This window comes from Lynx canadensis, chromosome A1 (genome assembly GCF_007474595.2).
Source record: "Lynx canadensis isolate LIC74 chromosome A1, mLynCan4.pri.v2, whole genome shotgun sequence".
NCBI classification, from domain to species: Eukaryota; Metazoa; Chordata; class Mammalia; order Carnivora; family Felidae; genus Lynx; species Lynx canadensis.
Window position 1 is genome coordinate 131,632,076 of NC_044303.2, and position 25,293 is coordinate 131,657,368.

Sequence of the window (25,293 nt, forward strand, 5' to 3'; positions counted from 1 at the left end):
TCATTTCATGAAATATATATCAAAATATACTATATATATGTATATACACACGCATATATATGCGTATACATTATATAGTTATATAAAACTATATAAAATGTTCTCATTTCATGGAGACAGAATTCCAGTATACAATTCCTGTATACAACTTTTAGATGATGAGTTATGCCTTAGTCTACTGTCTAAAAATAGACCATGATGCTTTTAAGCCAGAAAATCATATACACATTTGTAATTTAAGCCCCCATAGGGTATGGCGAGTGTATTTCTCAATCAGTAATGGAATATTTTCTTTCTGATTTTTGTAGTCATTATCTAAAAAACCAATATCCTATCTCATCAGCATCAAATATGCTCCCATGGGCATATTTATCTGTAGACCTACTGCTTCTAAGCCAATCTTCAGCAGATATAGGAGGTATAGATATTTCCTCATTTAGGTAACATGATAGCAACATGATACTGAGTTAACATGGTATTGAGTATTGAGGTTAATATCATCTCTTACTCTAGTGTGGTTTGAATAGATTTTTCTTAATATTTCTAACTTTTTTATTTGCTCTGAGATGGTCTAAATTGGCTAAAACAGTGTAGTGTTTTATTTTCTAATTTGGTATGCATTACTCATTCCACATTTTTATCAATTTCACCTCCTTTGGTTCTAATTTTTAAGAAATTCATAGATAATTGATAAGGGACCTCTAAATTCTTTGTCCATTTTACTCTTTGGTATTTCTTCCTTATTCACTAACAGATGACTTTTAGACCAAGGAAATTATTATTGAGTTAATATCTAATGAAATTTGACTTGCTAGGTTTGGACTTGCTTGGGACCTCGCTCTCTTTTTCTGTAAGATTTCTCTTTATATTGATTTTTTTTTTAAGTTTAACACATCAGACAATAAAAAAGACATTTTGTATTTCATGCACAGAACCGTGTCTGTCCTCAGCCTTTCCCACCATTTTATTTTAGAAGCACATAATTTCTCCGATTTCACAGGTTCACAGCTATAGAGAAATTTTGCCTCAGGAATAATTTAAGGGTCACCCATACTTGATTTAGATGCTAGTTGGGCATTAGAGCTGATTCGTGAATGGGTTAAGGTTTGGGGGCTATTAGGATAGGGTGGATGTATTCTGCATCTGAAAGGACATGTATTTTGGGGGGCCAGAGGAAGAAATTTTAAGGACTGAACTCTGTCTCCCATCCGCCCCCACCACTTCCATGTGTTGAAGTCCTAACCCCAGAATGATGGTATTTGGAGATATGGCCTTTAAAGATGTCATTATGCTTAAATGAGGTCATAAGGGTAAGTCCCTAATCCAATAGGACTGTTATCCTTATAAGAATGGGAAGAGGCACCAGAAAAGTACATGCACGGAAGAAAGGTCATGTGATGATAAGGCAGCTGTCTGGAAGCTAGAAAGAGACACCCAAATTCCTGGCACCCTGATACTGGATTTCTGGTCTCCAGAACTGCGAGAAAAGAAATTTGTATTTTTTAAGCCACCTAGTCTATGGTCTTCTGTTATGGCATCCCAAGTAACAGGTAACATATTGACAAGGTAGAAATTTTTCCTATATTTAGAAAACCAGTGTTGATACCAAGTTTCAGAGGAAAAGCTATTTTGAATTGCATAACTACCAAGGAAGTAAATGAACCCTACTTTGTTAATGAATAATAACTCTGAGTAAATAGTGCTATGTTACATCAAAATAATTATATACTTTCTTTTAAGAGAGTGAGCACTAGCAGGAGAGAGGGGCAGGGAGGGTGGGGGACGTGTGAGAGAGATAAAATCTCAAGTAGGCTGCACACTGTGCTTGATCCCATGACCTTGGGATCATGACCTGAGCTGAAGTCAAGTTAGATGCTCAACTGACTGAGCCACCCAGGTACCCCTTGATGTATTATTTTTAGCTAAAGTCTGTTGTTTACATTGGGGTTCACTCTTTGTGTTGTATATATTTCTATAGGTTTTAGACAAAAATAATACCTTGTATCCTCTGTTATAGCATCCTACACCATGGTTTCACTGCCCTCAAATCCTCCTGTGTACCACCTACTTATCCCTCCAACTCTCTGCCCAAATATTAGATGATAATATAAAAAGATGATGAAATTGCTTGAAATCACTAATTTACAATTGTCTTTCTTTACTGTTCTGATAGAAAAGTTAGAATTCTTTTCTAATGAAATACAAAAATGCTTTTATTGATGTTGTAGTCTGACTGATGTGTTGAACTTGAAAGTTGTCCCTGTGTGAGAGTTCTTTGTATTAGTTTTTTCTGTCTTGACCCATTCCCAATTGTTCAGGATTTGGATTACAAAAGGCTTCTTTAGCATTTAAACTATTCTTTGGTCGTGAAAGGGATCAGGACTCTTTATCTGCTCCCTTATAAACTGATTTTTGACACATCAGTATTCTAATGAGCAAGCCCCAGGAGCACATTGCTACATATTCCCCTGTTTTCTCCCATTTTTCCTTGGTGATAGGTAAGTAACCACTCTCTAGGCAGAGGTAGGAATATAAATCTCTGACTCCTTGTCCCATTGGAATTCCCTGACTTCCACCTGTCATAAAAACTGGCCTTGTATCCAGGACTAGATGATGAAAGTTGCCACTGTAGACATGGCACCATATTGAGCATTATTTGTCTACTGTTTTCAATCAGAGGCAAGCATGGGGTCATATGGTGGTGGGAACAGAAGCAAGGACTGACTTTGAAGTCACTGCAAGTTTTTAAAGTAGTTCCTATATTGAAATATGATACAGTATGAATATGAAAAGTAAATGGATCACAAGTGTATAGCAATGAATCTCCACACTGAGAAACTAATACTGCATTAGAATTACTATATTACTAGTCCTGCATCACCTTAGTTTTTAATTTCCATTGTGTCCCAGCAGATTTCTTTGAGCAGCACACTCTTTAAATAAGGAAAACAGTGTGGGAAAATATTTTCCAGGATCTTATTCTGACCATGTAAACTGGTGAGAAATGTTCTTATGGGGTGGGGGAGGTGTCTTTCTGCTCATTAGTAATACTGGAAGTATTGAATACAAATCTAAAAGTTGAATTTAAACATTTAGACTGCATATATATACGAATACATGAAAAATTTAAATATGGTACCAGGTAAATGAAAGTGGTGCAGTTGAGATGAAAATCAAGAGAATGAACAATGTGGTAATGGAACAAAGAAACGTGCATGTGTGTGCACGACAGAAGTATTGTTTATACGTGTTTTCTCCTCAGTTATCAAGGAACAAACCTGCTAACCAGTGTGATTTATATAGTTCTAAGAAGGTGGAAACATCTTCAGCCCCAAAGAAGAAAAATGATGCCATGTGTTATAACAGGAATTTAGTTTCCTTTCAACTTATTCCTTTCAATCCTTGAACCTTTAATTTACTTTCCTTTTATTGTGTTTGCTAGTAGTTCTGCTACAAAGTTGAATAGTGTGGCGAATATGAGTATTGTTGTCTTTTTTCCCTGATTTTCAGGGAGTGCTTTTAAAGTTTCATGATCAAGTATTAAAACTGCTAAAGATTTCAGTAAACTCTTCGTTTGGCCAGGTTGAGGAAATTTTATTCTGTGATGCAGAGGATTTTCATGTTTTAATTATGACTAAGTATTGAATTTCACCAGAAGTTTTTATTTTGCATCTTTTAAAATGGTCATGTGGTTTTTTTTTCTTAAAATCCTTTAGATTGTTGAATATATTGGATAGATTTTTTTTCCCATTTTGTACCTTCTTTGAATCTCTGAAAATAATCCTGTATGGTCAAAATGTTTTTTTTTCTTTTAATTGATGGATTCTGTTGGCTAATATTTTATTTAGGATTTTAGCATTTATGTTCATAAATAAATTGGTATATATTTTTCTATACTCTCCTTGTCTGGTTTATGTATCCTTACAGATGTAAGGATATCCTTATGTATCCTTGGTATGTCAAGGTTATATTATTTTTTTGAAGCTAGTCTTCCTTTTATATAAGTTACATAGTTATAAAGTTACGTAAGTTAGAAAGATTACCCATTTCTGAAAGTTTTGGATAATTTTCCAACTAGATCATTTTTGTCTGGACCTCCCTCCCTTTTTTATATCGGTTTTGGAGGAGATATTTTGAGTTCTATTTTAATTTTTAAAGTTGTGGTTTATTCATGTTTTCTAATTTTAGGTTAATTTTCAAAATTGATACATGTCCAGTTTAAATTCATGAGTAACAAAGAAGGTGAGCAAACCTTAGAGACCCAGGAGTGTGGAATTAGTCCTGTGCAAAATGCTGATATTTAACCATGAAAAAGTTGCAAAGGTAGACGAGGGAATGAAACTTCTTTATGGAGGTTATAATTCAGTTGTTAGCTTTAGAGAAAATTTCAACTTAATTAATTATAAATATGTTTCTGCATAGGGACTCATAAATCCTTCTTAAATATTTTAAAGGATATGGTGAGAAATAAGACTTTCATAGGCAACGTTTTGGGGATCACTGTTTTGCATAAAGTAGCAATTCTCAAAACGTGGTCCACAGTCCCTTATGTCTCTAAGACCTTTGAGAAAATCACGTCAAACTGTTTTCTTGGTAATATTAAGATATCATTTGACTTTTTATTTTACAATTTTTTAGAGTGTGCGAGTCGGGGAGAGGGCCAGAGGGAGAGAGAGAATTTTAAGCAGGCTCCATGCTGCTCAGCACAGAGCCCAACGCAAGGCTGGATCCCACAACCCTAGCTGAAATCAAGAGTCAGATGCTCAACTGACTGAGCCACCCACGTGCCCCTTATTTGCCTTTTTTAAATGTGATAACATGTTCATTAATAATGTAAAAGCAGTAGTGAGTATAACTGTTGATCCCTTAGTAGAATCAAGGCATTGGCGAAAAACTGTGCTAGTACTCATTTTATTCTTCACTGCCCTTGCATGCGGTTAAAAAACTGTTGATTGAAGCAGTACATGTTATTGATTTTATTAAATCTTTCCTCTGAAATCCATACTCTTTAAATATTCTGCTTGAATAAAAAAATAAAGAACGCATAAAGCATTTCTGCAGCACACTGAAAGCTGATGGCAGTCCAGAGGAGAAGCCCTTTCACATGTTTTAGTTGAGAGCTGCTCTGTACACCTTTCCCTCCTACACTGTGTTTCCTTGAATGATTGACAGAATGTAGTTGTTCCCACTCAGGTATCTTGTAGTATTTGTTGCAAGTGATCGAATTTTAACTTTAAACAAAAATTAGTGCTTTGGAAAAGTTGTATCCAACACTGTGAGCTTGACTACGGTGCCATAATTAAATGACTTTTTTGCTGATGTTGATGGTGATATTAACACACATGGCCTTTTTGAAATTCTGTAATGAAATGTGTTGATATTTGAGAGATATGCATAACTCAGGAAACCTTTATTTCCCAAATCCCCAGTGCATTGAGGAAATGCCACAAAGTGTCAAGAGTATCAGGATGGATAATGAAGTACGGCAAAGGGAAACCTATGAACAGGCAATGTGGAGATTAAGTAGATATTACGAGCTAGCTTGGTCCAAGAGACAAGTGTGGGACAGGAGACAAGGTCAACATGACCAAGACCGTGACAGGTAGGAAGAACTAGGGTCCAAGGAGAGCACTCCATGTTAGAAAAATGTATATATCTGATCTGATCAGAACCGGAATAAGAGATGAGGAATAGGATTTGTGAGAAAAGCAGCCAAAGACTACTCTACCTGAATTCCTTAGGCCTTACCCACTTGTAAGTTGCATGGCAATTCTATGAATAGTTAATATCAGGATTCTACACATTGTTATCCGCATCTGTTGACTCAGAACCCAGCCCCTCTGCACAGTCCCTGCATGTATTTCTGAGCATTATGAGATGGCCCCTATGTACTCAGGAATGAGTTCATTTTTGTGTTGGACCATTTCCCAAGATCACCTGTCTCTGTTGCTTTTCTCTTTGTTTCGATAGTACTCTCTAGTCATTACCTCCAAGTCCTCACAGTGTTAAAGCCATGTGGTGTTAGGTGTGTGCTGCCCCAAATTTAGACTCGAGTGTATCACAGAGTTCAGAAAACAGTTTCCAGTAGTTTACTTCTACATTCCCCTTTTCCTATTACCATTACTAGTATCCAGGGTGCTGAGGTGAGGATGAGTTTGAGTTAGCAGCCAACAACTATGCTGTGTTCAGATTTATTCAGAGATGACCATTTTGGTAGTAAGTTCATTTACCGTATTTGGCTGTTTCCTTGAGCATAGATTCTTTGACCGAAGCCACCTCAGCTCTCTTAGAAATACATCACTGTTGGGTAGCTTCCGCTTCTCCTTTTAAGCTTAGGTACGTGTAAACATAGCTTTATTTCTTGGGCTCCTCACATCACTGGCAAAAGGATTTCTGTCCACTCTGCCCCACTAATAGTCGTCTAGACATATTTAACACTTGGTATTGGAAAAAGACAATTTGTAAGCTGAGCTGTCTCCCAGATCTTGTTCATCTGATTTCAGCAAATGTTTGTTGGGTGTCTTTTTTGGTACCAGGTACCATGTTTGATTGTAAGAATATGGAGTTGAAAAGAATACTGTGCTCTTTAGGAGTAAGTTGATAGGACACACGTACACAGAGATAAATGTAATGCAGCGTGACTAGTGCTGCTGTAGAGGTGTGTGCAAAGTACATTGGGAACATGGAAGAGGGAATGGTTGTATTTTCCTGGGGGCGCTTCTGTAAAAGAATGCTTTGAGCTCAGCCTTAAAGGGTGAAAAGCATTTCTTAATGTAAAGTCAGCGGTAAGAGAAATGATATTACAGAAGAGAGAACAGCAAATTTCAAAGTATGAAAGCAGAAAAAGTAATTTTGGGGAACTGCACAAAGATAAGCATTAGTGTTGATGTGGAGTATTCATGGAGGGGATACCAAGCTTGACAAACATCTTTGAGTCCGATTTTAAAGGGTGTAAAAAGGCTTTGTTTTTTGTTTTGAAGAGGAAAAACTAAATGATATTCCTATTCTCCTTGAAGAAAATAGTCTTAGTCATATGAAGAGGCAATCAAAAAGTATGCAAAAATATAGAGAAAAGGCATTATAGAGGATTATACAAATATGTTAGGACATTGAATTGGTAAAAATACTATGAAGTTTTAAAATTTGGACTTTTTACTGTATGTGGTAAACATTGTTTTAACTTTTTACTCTGTGATAGTTTTAGATTCAAGTGTGAATTGTTAATTACAGATTCACGGAGAGATCCTGAATATCCTTCACACCATTTACTTAATTGACATCTCACCAGTTACATGCACTCTGTTGTGTGTATTTAGTTCTGTGCACTTTTATTGCGTGTATAGATTCATATGAGCACCATTGCCGTCAGATTGAGAGCACTTCCCCCACAGAGATCCCTTGTGCTACCTAAAGGGCCTTTTTTGACACAATAGGGAGCTTTGACTGCATTCTGTGGGTTGGTGTCTCTCAAACTGTGGCCTTTGGGTCACTCTAACAATAACCTAGTGTTCTTTTTAAATATACCAATTCCTACCATAGAAACAGTTTTCTACACACATTCTCTGGGAATGTGGCCCTGTGACCTACATTTAAATAACACCCCCAGGTGCTCCTTGTGATGAGAACATGATGCAAACACCTGCGAGGAGGTCTGGACGATTGTCATCTAACTGGAGCATGACACAAGGCATGCATGCAATTTAAAAATTCTGGTAGCCAAATCAAAGTAAAAAGAAACAAGTGAAATGAATTGTTACAAACATGAAATTAATCTAAAATGATTGGTATTTAATGATTGGTATTAGCTTTTTTTTCCTTCGAAGTATTCCAAATCCAGTGTGTAGTTTGTACTTCACATCTCAGTTGAAATTAGCCATATTTGAAGTGCTCAGTAATACACCTGATTAGTGGCTACCGTATAGGGTAGCGGAGACCTAGACAACAAACAGTCACTACAAAGGCCGTGAGAGAGATTCATACAGAGATGTGCAGTTGACATCTGGAAATTAAAGTTACTGCTCTAGAGCTTTGGAATAAGATAAAAATTAGATATATAGATTTATAAATCATTGATGGAAGAGTTGTCACACTGTAATTTTCAGTAATTCTCAACAAAGACTTATTAAACTCACCTACAGGGTTTTTTCTAACTGCATACTTGCACTCCAAGAAAGCATGGAAAATCTTGACACTTGGAGAAAAGGATGGAAAAATAGGAAGGCATGTGGATCTCAAGGAGAGGAGGAACATAGACAGATAGGAAGTTTCTCCATCGTTGATTCTGATAGGACCCCTCCCTGCTGTCTCCACTCCTGGCTGAGAACCACTGGTGTTTAAAAAGGGAGATGAGGATTTAAGACACTTAGAAGGATCTAGAGCGAAGAAAGGAGTGCCAAAGAAGTAAAGGAGAGGGTTTCAACAACGAAAAAGGCAGGAGGAGATGAGACATTTGCAAATACCGTATTATTAAGATTGTTGAGGACCTAGAGTAGTCAACTGGACTAAGATGGTCTGTGCGGTTGTTGGTGGAGACAGAACTGGATCTAGCTGCCTGAAGGTTGGAGGAGCTAGATTGGCTGTAAGAGGGTCATGCTGTGCCCTCCCAGGCAGTTCCTTAAATCCTTTCAGTTTGGTGAAAGTGTGTCAGAATTCTCTCTTTTATAGTCCTTAAGTCTTGCAGTTTAGCTAATTGTTTGTATAATACGTGTCTCTCTTCACCCTGACCATAGGATCTGACCATAGGATCACCCTGACCATAGGACCACCCTGACTGTAGGATCCCTTGGGGAACTTTACCCACTCCTAACTCCCTCCCCATGTCCTAATAAGTCAAAATTTCTATGACTGGGGCGTAGGCATCATTTTTTAAAGTTTCCCAAGTGATTATAATGAGCTATAGTAGAAAACTGTTCATTACTTTGATCAGTTTTCTACCCAGTGAGTACATTTGTGACAGAAAATAAGTTTTACTCAACTTCTTGTCCCCAGAGTTTGTGTGGCATTTGGTTAGCTGTCAGGAAATGTTGAAGAATGAATGAAAAATGAAAGAGCTAACAAATGAGGAAATGTGGCCAGGGAACTAGTCAGTCCCTTGTGGATACCTTAATAAATAACATGTCCTTTCTTTCTAATGAATAGTTACCAGGCCCGTTATTAAATATAGTGCACATATTTTGGAATTATTAGTGTGAAATTGTTCTGCCAAATTGCTCTAATTTACAGTATTTACATAAAATCTCAGGTATAAAAATAAGACTACAAAGTTGGTAGGGTGTTTCTCCAAGTGTTTTTGTTTGACTACATATACCACAAGATGTAGTATAATAACTGTTCCACTGAGTACAATATTTAAGAGAAATTACTGCATTTAGGATAAAGAATTTTTGCCATCAATTTAAAGAAAGTACTTACTATTATCATATAATTAACTACAACTCAAATTCTATTATGTTTAAATTTTAATGCTGTGGTTATTTAAACTTCCTATTTAGAAGAATATTTGTAGTTCTTTGTTATGGCTCTTCTAAGGCCACTGCAGTAACTTATTTAACTGACCCTTTAGCAGTTGCTTTTGATGACTTTTAGTGAGAGAAAGATGGAAAGAAAAAGACATAAAATGTTCTGCAAAAATAAAATAAGCTGGTAGTCACTAACAAAATTCATCATCATCATAATTGAATTTTCTATCCAGGACATAGTTTATAGAGTGTCCTTAGCCCAAGACCTGGTAGTAGGTACCTCAGTAAATAAGGATTATTTTTCTTCTGCTCCACATGTAGCTGATGTGGTGGTAAGGGTTTAGAAACTCAAGTTTATTCTGACACAGTTCAGCATTGAAAAAATGCATTCATTTTCCCACAGATGAAAAGAAATGAAGAATTGATAACTAAAAATCACAATCAAGAAGACATAAGTATTCTGCGTTGTTGGAAATGTAGAAAATGTATAGCAAGTTCTGGTTGTTTAATGAGATATCTTGAGAATCAAGTGATTACGGTGAGTACTCCAAACTTCAAACTATTTCCTAGTATACAAATGCCGTGAGCACGCCCACAGGTGCACACCTATCCCTTGACACCTGGCTTAACTTCTTTTATGTTCTTTTACCTCACCACTGAAAACATTTTCAAAGTGCTATTCAGAAGGCTTCCCATCTTCCACAGTTAAAATTAATTTTATTTTTAGCTGCTGACATTAACATGCCCTTAAAATTTTAAGTGCAGTATCATAGATGTAAGTTGAAGATAATTGTCAGTATTTTTCTTATTCCCACTATGAATGAACCTTAGTCATCATCACAAAATTAAATTCAAGATCCTAGTGAGAAATGGAAAACTTATTTTATTGTGTGTGTATATATATAGTGTGTGTATAAAATAAAATAAGTTTTATATATATATAACTGTGTATATAGTGTATATATATGTACACACATACACACACGCATACACACACACACACGTGTGTGTGTGTGTGTATGCGTGTGTGTATGTGTTTAATATTCAGTATGGGCCTAGGAAGTTCATGTATAATTCAGAGTCAGTAGGAAAACCTGAATAATATTTAAAAGCGTTTAACTGGTCATCCTGGCAAAAATAAAGGCTTTTTAAGCAACAAAACTAAAAGCCCTAAACTTCTCTAAGAGCATGATGAAAGAGGCAGTATGAAAGAGGTGCAAACTAGATCATAATTCATAGACTTTATAGGAAGTTCTCCTTTCAACAAAGAGAGTGGCTGTAATCACCTGTCATTCACTTCTCCTTCTTCAAGAGATACTCGGGTTTTGGTTTTTGTTAGTTTGTTTTCTTTCTTTCTTTTTTTTTTTTTTTTTTTTTTGCCTCAGCCATGTGTAATTATGATTATTTCCTCATAAGTCTAACAAATTAGCCAACTGGAACTGATAATAGTAGATCATTTTGGTTTACATACTTAACTACATAACAGATACTTTTTAAAAACTGACAAAGCATTTTAATTGGGAAAGAAAAACTGGTCATGCTAAGAGTATTTTGTTGGGTATAATTTACCTAGAGTAAAAAAAAAAATTAAGTATGCAACTTCATAAATTTTTTCAGTCCTGCCATGAATCAGATCAAGGTCTACATTTCCATCATTCCAGAAAGTTCTCTTGCCCTTTTCCAGCCAATTCTCTCCTCTCCTTCTCACAGTACAATTACTATTTTGGTGTTTATCACCATAGATAGTTTTGCTTGTTCTTAACCTTGATTCATTCACATAGAATCAGACAGTATGTATTCTTTTGTACCTGACTTATTTTGTTCGGCATAATGTTTTAGACATTCATTCGTGTTTTGTGTTTGTAGTTTGTTGTTATTGTTTTTTACTGAGTATATGCTATTGATGAATATACCACAATTTATTATTTTTTTCTGTGAATGGGCATTTGAATTTTTAGTTTTGGGTTATGAATAAAACTGTCAGTATTTTTGTAAAAAACTTTCTGTGCTTGTGTTTGATATGTATTTTCTGGTGTATATGTAGGAATGAATTCTGGGGGGCACAGTTTAGGTATTTTTTTTTAAATCTATTTAACAAACACTAGTATAACATGCTGTGTCAGGTATTGTTTCCAAATGCTTTACAAATATTAATTCACTTTACAGGCTTACAGATCTCAACTGTAATCCTAAAAGGCAGTAACTAGGCCTTCTCATGCCTGCTTTTTTTCATCATTCAGAATCTAAATTAGGGAGCTTTCCAGGGTTCTGCTGGAAAGTTAGTCACAGCTCCCTTCACTCATGTTCCAGGCTGCATCTTCCCAAACTTCATTGGTCAGTATTCCTTCCTGAATCATTAGAGTGGGTATGTTTTAATATTTTTTTTTTTTAGAAACTGCTACTAGTTTTCTAGGGTGAATATTAATTTCCAACAACAATGATGACAATTCCAGTTCTACATCTTTGTCAACACTTGGTATTTTCAGATTGTAATGTTAGCCATTCTGCTAGATGTGTATTGGTATATCATTATAATTTTAATTTGCATTTTTGCATTTCCTTACTGATTACTGATGTCAAGTACCTTTTTTGTGTTTATTGGTCAGGCATTGTTATAAATGTTTTGTATTATTTATTGTTTATAGTTTATAAGAATAGATTGTCTTGAGGAAGATAATTTCCATTTCATAGATAAGGAAACTGAGGCACAGACAATTAAATAATTTGCTCCAGTTTGTACTTTTTCTAAGCATTGCAGCTACACTTGGACCTGACATTGAGGGTCCAAAGGGAGTACTCTAAACTCCACACTCACTTTGCTGCTTTGGCTCCTCCCTCAGGGTATCATGCAGTCTTACACTTTGTCAATAGAGTGGCTGCTACTTCCATTTACCTGCAGAACTCCCAGTCATTAATTCCTTTAACAGTTATTTAATGAGCGAGAAAATTCTAGGTGCTACTTTAGGATGTATTGGGATGGGTTGTGGAAGAAACTGGTACGGAATACAAAAAATATTCTTGTCCTCTAGGAGCTTTGTTTCATTTTATTATTATTTTTTAGGAGCTTTAAACTCTAGTTCAAAACAGGTTAAGTGGTGTAGACTGATTTGATAAGTACAGTAACAGAGAGATGTGAACAAACTGCTGCCTGGGCTAGTCATGGAAGGCTTCCCAGAAGGAGAAAAAACTACACCCACACATGCTTGTAAACCATAAAGTTCACCCATTGTAAGAATATGATTAAATGATTTTCAGTAAATATTTGTGTTGGGCAACCACCAACTACAGTAAAGTTTTAAAACCTTGCCATTACCCCGGAAAGTTTCCTCAGGCCTATTTGCCTGCACCCATGCCCAGCCCCAGGCAACTACCGATCTGTTGTTCGTCTCTGTAGCTTTATATTTAAAATAAAATGTATATGTATACATATATATATATATATTTATATATATACACACATATATGTATATATAAGTATATATACATACACATAAAACTATTGAAACTGTCATATTTATGTAAAATAATTTATATTCAATACATATTTATAAAAATATATATTCATTGTTTATGTAAAATAAAATATATTAAAATATCTAATATGCATGTAAAATAACACCTACATATGTAACATCTATTAAAAGCTAGGCTTAGGAATAAGTCAGTATCATTGTTAAGTCTGGAGAAAGGAGGAGTATGTAATCAGGGGTCCTGATGGGGCTTCTAAAGTGGTAATCGCGTTTGTCTTTACTAAACTGGGTAGTGGGTACATTGGTATTAGCTTCTTTTTCAGTCTTTCTTTAAATTATAGAAACACTTTACATTTTTAAATGGAAACATTTCATAAAAATATTGAAGGTGAATAAAAGATCTGTTTTAATTAAAGTAAATTATAAAATAAAATACTGGAATCTGAACATAATTTTATCAGATGCTATGCTGAAAGAATGCTAAATTTGTTATCTATTATCTTTATTGCCTATTAAACTACAATTAAAAACATGGGTATAAAATAAACTGTGTTTATTTCTGGAAGTGTTGTGTTGTTTTAATTTCTGTAAATGAAATCACACTGTAAGTGGGTGTTCTTCCAGAAATTGTTGATTTTACTTAAATTATCACGTTCAGTATAACTACCACTTATGTTCACTTTTGTGTAATGCAGTATTCTAGTGTAATTCATTCCACCTTTGATAATTTGAGTTTTATCTTGTTTTGTTTTTAAAAACAGTGCTGTTATGAGCTTTCTTCTACATGTCTTGACACAGATATTTTCTGTTGTAAATATCTTTTGCCAGTTTGCAGGAGTGTATTTCTAAGAATAAAGTCACAGCATCCTAGGGTATGTGCATATTCCAACCTCACTGGGAGGCGCTAAACTTTTTTCAGATGACAGTGCCATGAGCAATGGTTTAGCATTGCTGTCACTCCACATCCTTGCCAGCATTTAACATGTCATCTCCGAGGCCATTTGTCTTTTCTGTAAAATGTCTTCTTTTCTGCCTGTTTTTAGGTGGTTTTGCTTTGGTTTTTGAAAGTTCTATGTGTATTCTAAATACGAATACTCCGTTTTTTTATTCTAAATATCTTTTGCCAGTTTGTAGAAGTTGTATTTCACTCTTTGTGGTATCTTTTCATGAACAGAAATTCATAATATACTGTAGTTGAACTTACTAATCATCTCCTTTATGTTTTGTACTTTTTGTTTAAGAAATACTTCTCTGCCCTCAGGGGAAGATTTTTTTTTTTCCCTTTCCTTTCACGTTGACATTAGCAAGTTTTCTTCTGTGTTCCTCTGAGCAACAGATTTATTGCTTGTTCACTCTTAAACTGAGGTTATAGCCCAACTTTATGTAGGTGTTCCCCTTTAGAATCTCCTCACCCTGAGCAAACCTCAGATTCTGTCTCCTGTCTTCATCACCCCACACAGATGTGAAATGGCCTTCAGGACAACCTAGAAGATTAAGAACCTAGGGAGACAGAACCTAAAGTCCATAGCTTTTGGCTTGAGAACCACACTTCTTTAGCCCTGTCCAATGCCAGGAAATGGAAGTTACGCTCTGCCTATCAGCCCCCACAAAACTAAAAACTGGATACTGGGATCACAGTAACTTGTGCTGCAGAATAGTCAAATACCTTCAAAACAAAGCACAAATGCAGTCATCACGTATCTTTCCTAATAGTGATTGGGTATATCAGCTTGGTGGAAGCTAGGTATTTGTGGAACTTGAGCTGTAAGGGAACCTGGGACATTTGAATTGTTAGTTTTCCATCCACCAGCACTTAGGAAGGCATGCACCAGGGAATTTAGAGTGGAATTTGGAGGCATTCTGCAATGCCCACGTGGAGAAAAGGGGCTCCTACCCTACCCTTTAGGGCTGCAGCACATGAAATATAAGTAAGAACCAAAAGCAAAATAACAAAAACCCTAGCAACATAAAAATAAAATGACAGAAATGCCCTCCATTTGTGAAGTCTTTGCCAGTGGCTAGGGATGGTGTCCTCAGTTTTAGTTTTTTAGCCAGCTTTGATGATACAGTTTGGACATGTTGAGTTTATATGGTCTATAGAACATTCCAATAGAGATTTCTAGGATTTTCTGAGGATGTGGGATTGAGAACATCTGCATAAAAATGTGGATTTGGGAGTCATTAGCATACAAGTGGAGAGTGTAGCTATGACAGTAGGTGAGCTCACCATGCTGAGTGTGAATGGGGTAAGAAAGAAGAGGGTCTAAGGGTATTTAAAGGATGGATGGAAAAAATGAAGCTCACAGAGTAGGAAAAAAGAGTAGCAAGAAAGGTAGGACTGAAAATCAGGATATAGTGTTAACAGAATTCAAAGGATGGATGTTTTCTAGGAAGAGAGATTGGCTAATAGCACTGGGTATTGTGGGGAGATATCGAAGAACAGACACTGGCTTCAAAGTACAGGTTGTACACTGCACAATTCCAGAGGGTGCTGGTCTGTAAAAGGTGCCCCCAAGGTTTGTGTAGAGGTGGCAGACAAACTGGTCATGTGTAGAGACCCTGCATGACAATTCACAGTGTACATTGGCTTTAGCAAAGAGGAGATCATTGGTCAGTGTTCATTATAGTTGAGAGAGTTGTGGCGACAAGTACCAGCTTCTAGTGAGTTGAGGAAAATGGGGACTGAGGAATAATCCAACACTTAAAAGCATTATAACTGAAAAAGTCTGACTCTTTTTGAGCTACATTCTGTGAAGTGTTTCAGCTTTAAAACACCATTGCCAGCACCAAGGTGGCAATAACGTAATCACTGAGTGTTGAATTGATTATTGGATTACACAACTCTTCCACCTTTTTGTGGCTACATATTTTGCTCATTTTCCCTCTGACTTTATTAATCTTAGGATATCTTTCCTTCAATGGCTATCATATTGAAATAAATCATATTTATATTGTTTATTACATTTTAAATATTTTTATGTTCCCTTAGTGGCAGCAGATATTTCATACTCAGTTTCCACATGCTACAGACTTCATGGAGTCCTCTGTACAAGTTCATTTTGAAGTCTTATTACCCAGTGTGACTATCTGGAGATACGTCTTCAGGAGATAATTAGGATTTAAATGAGATCTTAAGGATGGGGCCCTAGCCTGCAAAGACTGTGGCCTTATAAGAAGAGGAGAGAGATGTCTCTTTATGTCCACCGTGTGAGGCCACAGTTAGAAGGCAGTCATCTACAAGCTGAGAAGAGAGTTCTTACTCCTATCTGAGCTTGCTGCCTGCCAGTGTGATCTCAGATTTCTAGCTGCCAGAAGTGTGAGGAATAAATGTCTTCTGTTTAGGCCACATGAGCTGTGTGGTATTTTGTTGTGGCAACTCAAACTGAGTAAGACACAACAAATAGTTCATGTAATAGACACTGGAAATTCAAACAAGAAGAGAGAGATGCCTTGTCCTTGTGAAGCTTTCAGGATAGTGGTCAATCATAAATATTTATTGGCCATGTAAGTGGCAAGAAGAAAAAGTATTGGGAACCTTAAGAACAGTATGTAGACAGAATTGAAACTGCTTGTAACAGGAAGGTAGAACATTCTAAACTTTGAAACCAGCTTGTTCAAAGACCTATGTTGGAGAGAATGTGGTGTATCCATGAAACTAGAAGATTTCCATGATTGGAGTTGAGAGAGCAAGAGGAAGTTTTGGCAAGATTTGAGGCAAGAAAAACAAGTTACCAGTTAGATCATTTATGGTCTTGTAAGCCAAATTAAGGACTTTGATTTTTATTGTAAGAGCTGGAAAGTTACTGAAAAGAAGTGATATGACCACTGAATTTTAAAAAGATCATTTTGGCTATTGTGTGAAGAGTGAATTTTTAGAAAGTTAGGCAACAACAGATGTGGGGAGACTGCCCTTAAGTGAGTCTTTTAATATTTTTTTCATTCATTCCGACCATTTGAGTTAAAAAAAATGTTTTTTTCACCCTGAAGTATCTTCTCAGAGTCCAAATAAGAAACAAAGGGCAGTGTAATAGAATTTGGTTCTTTTACTTTTGTAACACTTTAAATATTCAGTTAATAATGTTAATGTAAGTGACATGTTTGTTACTCTGTCTTTTCCTTGTGTTTATAGCAGTAATAGTTAAGTGTATAGTTGGCTCACTTTTAATAAATTAGCTGAGGGAATATTACAGCTAACATTGGAAATGCCAAATGTTGAACATTTCTCAAAACATCTTGGAATATTAAATTGTCTATGTCAACTTTTTACATTTAACCTGTTCTGCTTGATTAGCATCGTAAAGATCATTAAATGATAAAAAGATAACACATAAAATTTATAATTTTAAAATTAAATGAAGTTCTCTGTATATACAGCAACAAGAAACATTCCCTACTTTTAAAGCACAAATTAACAATGCCTTAGCTCCCCCTGCTGCTTGAAACTAATTATTTCATTTATGAAATATTTTGTCAACATTTTTCTGACAGCATTAAGTGAAATTAGCTGTTAACTTTTCATTCTTTCCTCATGTATAAATTTGAGACATGAGAAAACTGTCTAGTAAGGTTTTATTAAGTCCTAGTGATACAGTTTTTCTAATATTCAGTTTGATTTTTTTCTAGGAGATAACATCTCATGCTATTACTTGAAAGGTATTAAATTCCTGAAATTGGAATCCTTCCATTTTGTCATTTGTCTTAAAATACGTTCATTAGAACTTGTCTTATCATATAAACTTGTATGATTTTTAAAAAATTAGATGATTGTAGATTTATAAACTAAACATAATATTTTATGATATGTCCTACTTTACCGATAAGTCTGTATTGGAAGTAAATATGAATAATATATATATTTTCTAGGACTGTGTGTATAAGTACAGGTGAAGTAGTTGGCAGTCTCATTATTTATAATTGAGGCTTCTTTGTTTACACTGGCTTTCTTGGTCCTTTCTAAGTTTTCTGAAGAGGAAACAGAACACTATATAGTCTTTATCCAGCCTTTACATTCCTCTCACCTGTATCAGTTGCTGTAACCAATTTTCCTTTTGTTTCTCTTGGCATGAAACTGTGGTTTAACTCAACTATTTAGAGAAAAATGTGTGCTTGGTTTATACTAATAGTTCTCAAATAAAGGTCAGGTTGGGGGGTCCCATATCAGAAGAAACTGTAGAATTTTTTCTAAATCTACCTTTCCTATTATATAAGTTAGTGTAATGGTTTTGGTTAACTTAAAAATAAATTATGCCTCAGGTTTTTTTTTTTTTTTGGTTTTTTTTTTCTAAGGCTCAGGAAAAGTAGTATCACCTTAAAACATACTTATGCTAAAGATAACGGAAAGTTGATTGCCCTGAAAACAGTAGTATTTATTACATGCAGGAAGTAACAATGAAAACTTAGTGACTCAGGACAGGAGTATTGAAGCCTGCCTGCCTGATGGAAATCCTTGCTTTACTACTTAATATGTGACCTTGGACAAGTTACATAAAGTCATTTAATTTCTCTTGTCTCAATTTCCTTATCTGTAAAGTAGTAAAAATCCTTAAAACAATGCCTGGGCATAGTAAACACAGTATAAATGTTAGTGAGCCAGTAAACATAAGTACCTTTTAAAATATCTTTTACCTACCTAGAATTATGACTCCCAATTTATTCTCACAAAAATATTCATAAAGCATCTCTACAGTTTTCAGTCGATGGTGGTTTCTTAGTTATCGTGGTCAATCTTAGGGGATTAAATATCATAATCACTTTATGATTAAATTAATGGAATACTCACAATGAAATAAACAAACAAGACAATAAATTTAAAGTACCTAGCATAGTCCCTGGCATGCATTCATATATATATATAAATATTTATATATGTATATATATGCATTTATATATTACATATAAATTTTTACTCCCTTTTTATGGTCAACACTGGGTCTAGTAATCATGAAATAAATATTGATAGGTTCATTGCCATTTCTTTCTTTGACATTAATATCCTAGTGTTTATTGTACCAATGTAGAATTATTTACTTAGTTCATATATAGACAGAAGCTTGAAAAGTCAGAAGTAGTTCTGGATCTAATAACAAAGTAAAGATGACTTTGTCTATTCGAATTTGTATTCTTGATAACAGCTTTTTAAAGAATTCATTGCATTTAGACTACTCTGAAGATCTCTCAGCTCCTAATGTAAGGGGCTAATGTGTTTAAGTATGGATGTTTGTGAGATTAATTATATTCTACAAAAATGTCATCCTTAATTTCATTTTGTTTCTAAGGCAAAAATATTTAGGTAAAGCTAGACTGCATATTTTTATGGAGTCACTTCCAAATAGTTTCCCAAAGTTCTTTAATAAAGAGATTTGTATAGTCCGCTTAAATTTGTTATGATGAGCCTTGGCTCATATATGATCAAATTGTTAAGAATTCAGGTTCTTAAATGTATTTTCTTTAAGAATACAGAAAGGGAAAATGGGCACACTATCTTTGCACATTTGTGTCAGTCTTCAGTAGTTTGAAGGAACTACTTTAAAAACTATAGGGCTCAGAAAGGTAAAGGTAATAACTGCAGTGAAAATTCTAAAAAATTGAGCACAGAATAGGCTTTCTTTCATTCATCAAGCATTTAGTAAGTGCCTGTTGTATTTCAGGGGCTGTCTTTTTATCTGAAGATGCAGAGAGGACTAGGGTAGTATATGTCCTATGAAGCTTACCAACAAAATTGTATGATTCACAAGTGTTTCTTAATAACTTTTCTTAAGGATACTTTCATATTTTTTAAAATCAGTTTTATTTGTGTGTAACTTACATGTAATGAAATGCACACTTGAATGAGTTTTGACAAATGTATACGTATTCATGTACCTGCAGCCAACGTGTACAGTATTCAGTCTTTTCCAGAGTTTCTATATATAGAAATTATATGTGTAGAGAGAAACTATATATAATATATATATATATTATACACACACACACACGGAAGCTATATGTGTAGAAAGTACACATATATACGCATACACAAATATATGTGTATATATATTTAGAGAGAGAATATAAGTATATTCTTTCATATATAGTTTTTTTATGCTCAGGATAAGTTTTTGAGGTTGATTGATGTTACCACATCTATCAGTAGTTGATTTCTTTTTATTACTGAATATTCTCTGTTATATGGATCCTATAGTTGTTTACTGTAGGGATGCCATAGTTGTTTTGGGACGTTTAGGAGGTTTGCAGTTTTGAGCTATAATAAAGTTGCTATGAACATCTGTATGCAAATCTTTACGTAGACATATATTTTCAGATCTCTTGATTATTGCTAGGAATTGCTAGGTCTTGTGGTAAGTGTAGGCATAGCTTTTTAAGAAACTGACAAATGGTTTTCTAAAATGACTTTGCCATTTGCCATTCCCACTGACAATGTATAAGATTTTCATTTGCTCTTTGTCAGTACTGATATTGCTGGTTCCTTTTTTCCTTCTCTTCTTCATCCTCCTCCTCTTTTTCTTCTTTTTTAGCTTTTTTAATAAATGTGCAGTGGTATCATTGTGCTTTGAATTTGCATTTCTCCAGGGGCTAATGATGTTCTGCCTTTTTCATGTGGTTTTAAGCACTAGTATATCTCCCTCTGTGAAGTGTCTGTTAAAATCTGCACTCATTTAGTATGGAAACCAATTTGACAATAAATTTCATATATTGAAAAAAAAATCTGCACTCATTTATTTTTTAATTATGTTTTCTTCTTCCTTGGTTGTAAGAGGTTTTTTTACATACATATTCTGGCTAAAAAGTTCTTGTCAGATATAGGTTTGTGTTTTCATAGTGACACCTTCAAACAGTAGATTGTTTTCATTTTGATGAAATCCAGTTTATCATATCCTCTTCTCTATGGTTTGTGTTTTTGTGTTCTCAGAATCCTTCTCCTATCACGGGGTTTCAAAGGTTTTCTCCTCTGTTTTCTTCTAGACACTTTACAGTTACAGCTTTTACTTTTTAGAACTCTGATCCATCTTGAGTTATTTTTGTGTGTGGCGTATGGTAAGCATCAAGGTTTTTTGTTTTGGTTTTTTGGTTTTCTTTTAACCTCAGTTGTTCCATCACCAATTATTGAAAAATAGATCTTTTCTCATTACATTGAAATATTTACCAAAAATTAATTGACTCTATATACAGGTCTATTTTTGGACTCTATTCCATTGATCTAATAACTGGTGAGATTAGATAGTGTATGGCCTTTACCTTTCTTCTTCTGTTGCAGAATTTGTTGGAGTGTTTTAGGTCAATTTTCATTTTCACATAAATTTTGTAATCCATCAATTTTAATAAATAGATCTTCTGTGATTTTGAGTACGATTGTGGTGAATCTGTGGGTAATCTGGGAAGAATTGAGATCTTGAAAACATTGAGCCTTCATGGTATATTCCTTAGTTTAATTAGGTCTTCTTTAATTTCTTTGTATAGTATTTTGTAGTTTTCAGTGGACAGGTCTTAATTATGTTGTGTCAAATTTATACTTACGTAGTTCATGTTTTTTTACGCTATTGTAAGTGATACTTTAAACATTTTCACTTTTTAATTGTTAATATACAGAAATGTGATATACAGAAATTTGTATGTTGATGTTGTATACTGAAATTATGCAGATTTTTAGGCAGCTTTTTTGGTGAATTCCTTAGTATTTTTCATAGTATACTGACTGTGAATAAAAAAGTTACTATGTTCTTTTTTAGAAATTGTACTAAAATATACATAACATAAAATTTACCACGAGGGGTATTTAGTACATTTGCAGTGTTGTGCATCCATCATCACTGTCTAATTCTAGAACATTTTCATCCTCCCAAGAGGAAAGCCCATACTCATTAAGCTGTCACTCTCCATTTCCCCTTCCCCCAAAGCTCAGGCAACTACTAATCTGATTTATGTCTGTAGATATGAATATTACGTGCAAATGGAATCAGACACTATGTAGCTTTTTGTGTCTGGCTTCTTTTACCAGCATTATGTTATCAAGATTTATCCACGTAATAGCATGTATAACTATTTTATTTCTGTTGAAGCTGAACAATATTTCATTTTATGGATATACCTCATTTTGCTTATACATTCATCACTTGATGGATACATGGGTTGCGTCCACCTTTTGATAATTGTTATTAGTTCTGGTAAGAACATATGTGTACAAGTTTTTGTTTAAACACCTATTTTCAATTATTGTGGGTATACACCCAGGAGTAGACTCGATAAGTAAATTGGTAATTCTGTTTAACTTACTGAGAAACAACAAAGTTTGTTTACACAGTGGCTGCACCATTTTACATTCCCACTGCAAATGTTTGAGGTTCCATTTTTCCATGTCCTCACCTACGCTTATGTACTTTTTATTTTAATATTTTTTTTATTAGCCATCCTAGTGGGTGTGAAGTTGTATTTTGTTATTTTGTTTATTTCTAATCTGTGTGTCTCTTTTCTTTTTCTTGCCATACTCTACTAACTTGGAACATCAATACAATGTGGCATAGAAAAGAGTGAATTGTATATGTACACCACATCTTTATCCAGTCATCTATCATTCAACACTTAGATGGCTTCCATATCTTGGCTATTGTAAATAAGGCTGCAATAAACATAAATGTGCATCTGTCTGCTCAGATTAGTGTTTTCATTGTTTTTGGAGGGAGGGAAGGGGAAAAATATCCATTAGTGGAATTATTGGATATATGGTATTTCTATTTTTAATTTTTTGAAGAACCTCCATACTGTTTTTCATAGTGGCTGTGCTAATTTAGTGCACAGTGCACTAACAGTGCACCAGAGTTCTTTTTTCTGCAACATCTTTGTCAACACCTGTTATTTCTTGAGTTTCTGATTTTAGCCATTCTGACAGGTGTAAGGTGATATCTCATTGTGGTTTTGATTTGCATTATTGATAGATGTCAAGCATCTTTTCATGTGTCTGTTGGCCATCTGGGTGTCTTCTTTGGAAAAATGTCCATTTGTCCTCTGCCCATTTTTTAATTGGATCATTTTGGAGGTTTTTGGTGTTGAGTTATATAAGTTTTTTATATATTTTGGATATTAGCTCCTTATTGGATATACCATTTGAAAATCTCGTCTCCCATTCAGTAGGTTGCCTTTGGGTTTCATTGATGGTTTCCTTCACTGTGCAAAATATTTTTATTTTGATGCAGTCTCAATAGGTTTTTTGTTTTTTTTTTTTTGTTTTTGTTTTTGTTTTTGTTTTTGCTTTGTTTCCCTTACCTTGGTAGACACATCTAGAAAAAAGTTGCTGTGGCCAATGTCAAATTATTACCTGTGTTCTTTTCTAGGATTTTTAGGGGTTTAGGTGTCATATTTAGGTCTTCCATCCATTTTGAGCTTATTTTTGTGTATGGTGTTACAATGTGGTCAAGTTTCATTCTTTTGCATGTAGTGTCCAGTTTTCCCAGCACCATTTATTGAAGTGACTGATGAGATCTTGCCATTTGCCATAGCATGAATGGACCTAAAGGGTATTATGCTAAGTAAAATAAGTCAGACTGATAAAGGCTAATACCATATGATTTCTCTCATATGTGCAATTAAAAAAATGAATAAATAAAAGGCAGAATCAGACCCATAAATACACAGAACAAACTAATGGTTGCCAGAGGGAAGGGTTAGTGGGACAGCAAAATGGGTGAATGGGAGTGGAAGATGCAGGCTTCCAATTATGAAATGAATAAGTCACAGGGATAAAAAGGTACAACATAAGGAATATAATCAATGATATTGTAATAGTGTACCAGTGACACATGGTAGCTACACTTTTGGTAGCATAGCATAATGCATTTTGAATCTCTGTGTTGTACACCTGAAATTAGCATCATATGTTGTCTATACTGAAATGAAAACATAAAAAATGCTAGACCCAGAACTGTAACTAGAAGGAACAGGAGCACTGAGATAGCTAAACCCCTAAGACACCGGGACATAGTGTGTGCTAAGACTGACAGAGCTAGGAAAGGAAGATAAATGTGAAGTAGGGTATAGCAAGGAAAAGCTGGCAACCTAGAAGATGAATAGAAACCTAAGCCGCTTTCATTATCTCTGTTCTTGATATTGTGAATATGTGTCAGAAACTATACCCCTTCATCAAAGAGTTAGATACACGTCTGTCTGGTCGAGGAGGTGGAGAAGCTGAACTGGGATTCAGGGGAAGATGGGGAAGTTTGAGGTTTGTTGAACGGACTATCCCACTTGAACAGGGTGAGCCAGCATGAGAAAATCATGGGAATGGAGAACAGATTGGGAAGTGGGGAGGAAAGTATTGACTATGAAGGGCCAGCATGAAAGAATTTGAGGAAGATAGTGGAACTGTTTTTGTATCTTGATCATAGTTATGTATAATCTACCCTATGCATTTCACAAAATCCAGGGAACTGTATACTACAGAGTAATTTTACAGTACATAAAATGTTTCAAATGAAGGTGAAATGAAAACTTTTTCATAGAAACATGTCCTCAAAGTACTCATCACCAGTAAATTTGAACTATCAGAGGAAGTTCTTCAGGTATTAGGAAAATGTCATCAAATGGGATTTGTATCAGTACAACTGAATAGGGTGATCTTGAAACGGTAAACGTGTTGGTAAATGTACATATCCTTTTAATTTTCCTTAAAGGACAATTGTTAAAGCAGAATGTTAACAGTTTATCGTGTAATTGATAAATGCAAAAATAAAATGTGTGAAAACAATAATACAAAGAATAGGAAGCAAAAAATCAAAGTACACTGCATAAGTTTCCAATCTGCACATACTGTCATATATTATAATTTAAAGGAAGACTATGATAAATTAAAGATGCATATTGTAAACAAAAGAACAACCACTGAGGAGGAGAGGAGAAATAATTAGCTCTAAAGAGCCAACAGTAAAAGACAGTAAAAGAAGAAAAACAGAAGAGAGATCATGAGACAAACAGGAAATAAGATACTGAATTTAAACTTGAACATATTGGTATTAACATTAAATGCAAGTGATATACATGCTTCAATTACAAATTTCAAACTATATGTTTTTATAAGAAATTCACTGAAATATAAAATGAAATAATAACACATTTTTATCATCCCAACATAAATCAAAGGAGAACTGGAATTGCTATATTAATATCAGGCAAAGTAGATTTCAAAACTACAAATACTATTAAAAATAAAGAGATAATTTTCATAATTATGAAGTAAGTAATACGCCAGAAATGCATAACAATTTGAAGTATGTATGTAACTAATATCAGAACTTTAAAATACTTGAAGCAAAAGCTGACAGAATTTAAAGAGTAAATGTATAAACCCATAATTATAATTGGAAATTTCAGGGTTTGTT

General features: G+C 34.6%; 1 protein-coding gene across 2 annotated transcripts in view; it reads left to right on the forward strand.

Annotated features, from left to right (window-relative positions):
* The window catches only part of RNF180 (ring finger protein 180), a 205,201-nt gene that overhangs the window by 16,799 nt on the left and 163,109 nt on the right, over window positions 1-25,293 (forward strand). For both annotated transcript variants that reach the window (XM_030321877.2, XM_030321869.1), the window contains exon 2: window positions 9,862-9,996. In XM_030321877.2, coding sequence (XP_030177737.1) covers window positions 9,862-9,996 — 135 coding nt within the window. The remainder of the gene's footprint in view (window positions 1-9,861; window positions 9,997-25,293) is intronic.